General features: G+C 50.7%; 1 protein-coding gene across 1 annotated transcript; it reads left to right on the top strand.

Moving 5' to 3' along the window:
- The first annotated feature begins 1171 nt into the window (after positions 1-1171).
- On the top strand, positions 1172-3867 carry LOC139707354 (PRAME family member 12-like). The gene is made up of 3 exons (XM_071618563.1): positions 1172-1506; positions 1878-2459; positions 3294-3867. Exons 1-3 carry the CDS (start codon positions 1205-1207, stop codon positions 3865-3867), a joined length of 1458 nt encoding a protein of 485 aa, XP_071474664.1. The 5' UTR covers positions 1172-1204.
- Positions 3868-6045: the final 2178 nt, after the last annotated feature.

Genomic DNA, 6045 nt, shown 5'->3' with positions numbered 1-6045 from the left:
CAGGGCCTTGTGTATATGAGGCAAGCATATACCAACTGACCTAATCCCCAGCCCGCCATTTATTAATTTTTATGTGCTGCTGAGGATCAAACCCAGTGCTTCACACGTCCTAGGCAACTGCTCTTCCACTGAACTCCAGCCCCACCCATTTTAAAATTACTTAAGTAGATTGCAATCCTGTTACCATCTAATTGATTTGAATTCTATTTTCTTTTTTTTAAGGAAGATTTATTTATTTATTTTTATTTAATATTTATTTTTTAGATTTAGGTAGACACAATATCTTTATTTTTTATTTTTATGTGGTGTTGAGGATCGAACCCAGTGCCCCACGCATGCCAGGCCAGTGCACTACTGCTTGAGCCATATCCCCAGCCCTGGAATTCTATTTTCTGATAATAAAAATATTTATATTGTGCATCCTTAAAATTATACATTTGCTGTGCTTGGTGGCACATGCCTATAATCCCAGCAATTTAGGAGGTTGAGGAAGCAGGAGGATTAGTGTTCAAAGCCAGCCACAGCAAATTAGCAAGGCCCTAAGCAGCCTCAATATAAAAAATAAAAAGAGCTGAGGATGTAGTTCAGTGGTTAAGTACCCTGAGTTCAATCTTTGGTATCAAAAACAAACAGGGCTGGGGATGCAGCTCAGAGGTAAAGCACCCTGAGTTTAATCCTGTGCCACAAAATTAATAAATACAAACCAAAAGGGGTAAGGGTGTAGCTCAGTGGTAAGCTACCCCTTGCTTCAATCCCTAGTATCACCAAAAAAAAAAAAAAAAAAGAAGAAGAAGAAGAAAAGTATAAGTAAGTAAGTAAATTAATTTAAAATTTGCTCTTTTTAAAAATGAAAACCAATGACACCCAGTTTAGTTATTTATTTACTGAAGCTAGAGATTGAACTCAGGGGCACTCTACTACTGAGCTACATCCCCAACCCTATTTTATTTTTCATTTTGCTACGTGGTCTCACTAAGTTCTAGGCTGGCCTGGAATTTGTGATCCTCCTGCCACAGTCTCCCAAGCCATGGGGTTATAGGCCTGAACCACCAGGCCTGGTTTGCCAACCAAGGAGTGAAATTGGATCAATCAATTGCCAAAGCATCCACCTGGCTGAGTGGTTTTTTCGGGGTGGGTTTAAGGTAGAGCTATGGAGCTTGGCTATGAATGATATGATTGGGCGGGGTATCACCCAGATCACTCCATGCAGACTCCAAAGGATGAGCAGCGGACCCCACCCACACTCCAGGAGCTGGCAGGGCGCAGCCTCCTAAAGGACAAGTCCAGGGCCATCCTAGCTCTGGAGGACCTGCCCATACAGCTCTTCCCACCACTCTTCATGGAGGCCTTCAGTGGGGGACACACTGAGGTCCTGAAGAATATGGTGCAGGCCTGGCCCTTCACCCACCTGCCCCTGGGGGCCCTGATGAAGAAACCACAGCTGGAGATGATCCAAATGGCACTGGATGGGCTGGACATGCTGGCTGCCCAGCAGGATCACCCCAGGTGAAGGGGATCCTGGAAGGGAGCTCCCTGGTGTCCAGGGAAGTGATGGCTGTGGGCAGAGAGAGTGGGTGCTGAAGTGTGCCCAACAGACTTCCTGTGTTGCCAGCAAGGAGGGTTGGAGAGGCCTTGGCCATGCTGAGCCCCACCTGGGAGGGGCTTCCAGATGTGGAGGTGCTTGTGGCAGCTGTGCTGACCCCTGAAAGACGTTGTGCCTGCCCCTCCCTCAGCTGATACAGGTGGGGGCACCAGGCTAGATTGAAGGGGCAAGGGGTAGAGAAAAGTGAGACAGAAGGAAGAGGTGGAGCAGGGGGCAGTAGCTGAGAGGTGAAGGAAGGGCCCTCAGGGCTGAGACTCTGCTGTGGTCCCCGCAGGAGGTGGAAACTGCAGGTGCTGGATTTGTGGAATGTTCATGGGAACTTCTGGAGGATGTGGTCTGGAGCCGTGGTCGATACCTGCTCACCAGTTGTCATGAAGGAGAGGCAAACAGTGAAGGCCTCTCCAGACACAGGGCCCACTCTGCCCTTGAAGGTGTTAGTAAACCTGCACTTTCAGCAAAGATCCCTGAATGCATTCCACTCCTTCCTCTTTCGCTGGGTGGATGAGAGGAAGGGTCTGATACAGCTGTGCGGCAAGAAGCTACAGATGTGCTCTTTGCCCGTCCATACCATCAAGAGGATCTTGGAGAGGTTGGATCTGGACTTTATCCAGCAGTTGGACATGCAGTGTTGCTGGAGACTGTCCACCTTGGCTACTTTTGCCACCTATTGGGGCCAGATGAGCAACCTGAGGAAGCTCTTCTTCTCCCACGTCTATGTGTCTGCATATGCTTCCCAGGAGGAGAGAGATCAGTTGATGGATGACATTACCTCCCACTTTGCCAAGATGGACAGCCTCCGGAGGCTCTACCTGGATGGTGTCTTCCTCCTAGAAGGCCATCTGTGCCAGGTGCTCAGGTGAGGAAGCAGAGGGAACTGTCCTAGGACACCAGAGCAAACTCTTAGTCACATGAAACTTCAGCGGGCACCTGCTGTGTGCCAGCCATGGTGACTTAACATTGATGGAGATGTTAGAAAGTCAACGAAGTGTTTGTTTCACTCTGTCCTGAAGCCAGGTCTCACCTAAACCCCCACACAGAAGCAGAGTCCTAAACAGGGGCCCGTGGTCTGGGGAGCAGAACTCTGCTGGGGAGCCCAGTGGGGGGAGAGGAGCTTGTGAGTGGGTGTGAGGCTCCTTCCCTGGGAGGCCTGTCCAGCAAAGGTGGGGAGAAGCAGGGTATAGGGGAGGGCGCTGGAGGACGGAAGCCCCCACACCTGCACCTTGTAACAGGGAAGCTCTGTGCTCTCCAGAAGGGAGCAGAGAGCCACCTCCAATACCCCCTGGGGAAGGCTGCTCTGAACTCTGGGTGGTGATTTTGCACTGGAGGGTGAGGAGCAGGGGTGGAGGGTACAGGTTTGAGCCCCGCAGGAGGGAAACCCCAGTTTGTGAGGCTCCATCTTGCCTGGGTTTGTTATTTGTGCGTGTCTCACCCTGACGCCCTCTGCTACAGCTGTGGCTTTCTGCTTGGCAGCCAGGAGGGGAGCCTTATAGATGATGGACCCACCTGGTCACACAAATGGGGGTGAAAGGCTCAACATGAAACACGGTGATGCGAATGAGCAGATTCTGCAACAGGCAGAGTCCTTGGTGGAGAACATCATCAGAAGGTCAAGGTGACCTTGGGCTTGGGCCAATTTGTCTTCCCCTGCCTTGACATCATCCTCAGAACTAACTGCTTGATCTTTGCTTAGGCTCCTGAGGACCACCCTGGAGACCCTCTCAATAACTGACTGCCTGCTCTCAGATCCAGACTGGAATGATCTGTCAGGGTCTCCAAACCTCGACCAGCTAATACACCTGACACTGTGGGGCAGCAAATTGACGAGTTTCAGTCCTGAGCCCCTCGTAATTCTGCTAGAGAATGCTGCAGCCACCCTTGAGACCCTAAACTTGCAGGACTGTGGGATCACCAACTCCCAGCTCCATGCCATCCTACCTGTCCTGAGCTGCTGCTCCCAGCTCAGGGTCTTGAGCTTCAATGGGAATGACATCTCCATTTCGGTCCTGAGCAACCTGCTGCTTCACACTTCCAGGCTGACCCGGTTGAGCCTAGAGAAGTACCCTGCCCCTCTGGAGAGCTATGATGCCCAGGGTGCCATCCACCCAGGGAGACTTTTCCAACTCATCGATGAGCTGATGGAGATACCGAGGGATGTGAGAGAGCCAAAGAACGTCCTTTTCTATACTAAACCCTGCCATAGATGTGGCAACTGGTTTATCTATAACCTGCCCTCCAGTCCGTGTCTCTGTTGGCTGCCTGCCTAGTGGGATGTATATATGAGAAATGTTCTCCTGTGCACTTGAAAATAAAGGTAAGACACGAGTGTCTCTCCAAGGGGAACTAGAAACAGGATACCAGGGCACTACTTAACATGAGTGGGAACAGAAAAGCTGATGCAGGAGGCCTGGGTCACAGAGGGTTGGTTCCCATCGGGAGACTTAGAACCAATGGGGACATGTGTCTTAGGAGTCAGAAACAGGAATCTGAATTTCTGGAAGTAGATTTGTGCTGAGAGGTACACAGGGCATGTATCCTGCATGGATGGTTGCAAATGAGAGACTTGCAAATGAGCCACTTGGGGTGCTGGTAGCAGGCCCGCCCTGGCCCCTGGGGACTCAACCCCCAGTTCTTTGTTATGCATGTCAATGTGGCCAGCTCACAAGGCCGTGACACGGGCTTGTGGTTCCCTGTTTATCTCCCTCGTGCATATGTGTCTCTCGGGAACATCTTGACCTGTTCGAGCCTCCTGATAGGGGACGGTGACGTGACGGTAACCCAAGGACGCAGTTATTACTCTTCCCTCCTCACTTTTGAGTGATTTCCCGCAGCTGTTAAAAAGATATATAAGGGGAACAAATCTGGCAATAAAGCGTGCACATGCTCCCTCCTGGATGAAGAACCTTGGTGTCCTGTGTATTTTTAACCCCGCCGTCCCTCGCCGGACTTGGCTCGGTTAGCCGGCCGCGGCATCTGGAGGTTCGCACCGAGATCCAGAAAGTAGGGGTAAGTGAACGGGGCTCACCTTCTAAAGGTAGAAGCGGGATGATTGGTTTAAAGATAATTTAAAGAGACAGGGTATGTACCATGGGTAACTCAACAGCGAAGGTTCTTCTGGCCAACGAACTGAAAGAGCTGTTAAGTACACAAGGAACAGGAATAAAAACTAAGACTGCAACTGAATTCGTTGAAGTTATAGCCCAGGCTTGTCCTTGGTTTCTGACAGGAGGCTTTCTCAATAACAATGATTGGGATTTAGTTTGGCAACAGCTTCGCAGGGCTGTGTTGTCTGGAGGGGATTTTTTGTTGTGGAAAAGTGAAAATCAAGAGAGGTGTCGCGAGCTAGCCCGAGTCAATCAGGACGCTGGCTTCCCATGGCGTAACCTTGAAATGTTAACAGGCTCGGGACAATATGCTGTCATAAATCAGCAAATTAATTATGATCCTGGGATCTATGCTCAAGACTGAAGCAAAAATTTCCAAGATCTCTCAAGGGCCCCCTGAACCTTATTCGGACTTTATAGCCTGCCTAATGCAGGCGGCTGGAAAAATATTCCCTAATCTGGAACAGGCTATGCCACTTATTAGACAACTGGCATATGAAAACGCCAACACTTACTGACAAAATGCTATTAAGTCCTCCCAGGCCAAAAGTATAGATGACATGATTTGAGCATGCAAAGATATAGATGGGCCTCATATTACTGGTCAGGTTTTGGCTGCTGCCCTTAAGACTGGAATGCAAAAAGCTGATAACAGGGGAACCCGCTCTAAGGGGTGTTTTAAGTGTGGGAAAGAGGGACATATAAGGAGAAACTGCCCGGAAAGGAGCGAGGGTGCTGGCAGAGGGATGCTTGGAATTTGTCCTCGATGTCATAAAGGAAATCATTGGAGTAGTGAGTGCAGGTCAAAATTTGACATCCAGGGTAACCCAATACCATCGGGAAACGGGAGCAGGGGCCCGCCCCGGGCCCCAGAAGCCAAAGTGTATGGGGCAGTGCAGGGACGAAACAGTGCCCCGGGGAGTGGGTGTCTCCGCCGCCTCCCCCTGACCAACCCCTTTCTATCTGGGAACTCTCCAGGGGAACACCAGGAAGCGCAGGACTGGACCTCAGTTCCACCTCCCGAGCAGTACTGACTCCGCAGATGGGTCCCCAGACCCTGCCGACTGGAGCCTTTGGCCCTTTGCTGGAGGGAATTGTGGGACTGATACTGGGAAGAGGCAGCACTCTGCATAAAGGGCTCAGAATTCTTACAGGTGTGGTTGATGGTGATTACCACGGGGAGTTAAAAATTGTTGCCGAGGCTACCCAAGGGATCGTTATTATTCCTCCCGGAGAATGCCTAGCACAATTATTGCTGCTGTCAGCGGCGTCCCTACCCAGCCGCGCCCTACAGGCAGCCCGGGGTAATGGCAGTTTTGGTTCCACCGGCACCCCTCAAAC

The sequence above is a fragment of the Marmota flaviventris genome, chromosome 10 (assembly GCF_047511675.1).
Source record: "Marmota flaviventris isolate mMarFla1 chromosome 10, mMarFla1.hap1, whole genome shotgun sequence".
NCBI classification, from domain to species: Eukaryota; Metazoa; Chordata; class Mammalia; order Rodentia; family Sciuridae; genus Marmota; species Marmota flaviventris.
Note: the sequence above shows the minus strand (reverse complement) of the source record. Positions and strands in the feature narration are given on the sequence as shown.

What these genes read in the sequence shown, in the direction of transcription:
- LOC139707354 (XM_071618563.1), top strand. Translation starts at nt 1,205, where the DNA reads ATGCAGACTCCAAAGGATGAGCAGCGGACCCCACCCACACTCCAGGAG. An exon ending in GCCCAGCAGGATCACCCCAG is followed by an intron (nt 1,507 to 1,877) that starts GTGAAGGGGATC and finishes TGGTCCCCGCAG; the next exon opens with GAGGTGGAAACTGCAGGTGC. An exon ending in CATCTGTGCCAGGTGCTCAG is followed by an intron (nt 2,460 to 3,293) that starts GTGAGGAAGCAG and finishes ATCTTTGCTTAG; the next exon opens with GCTCCTGAGGACCACCCTGG.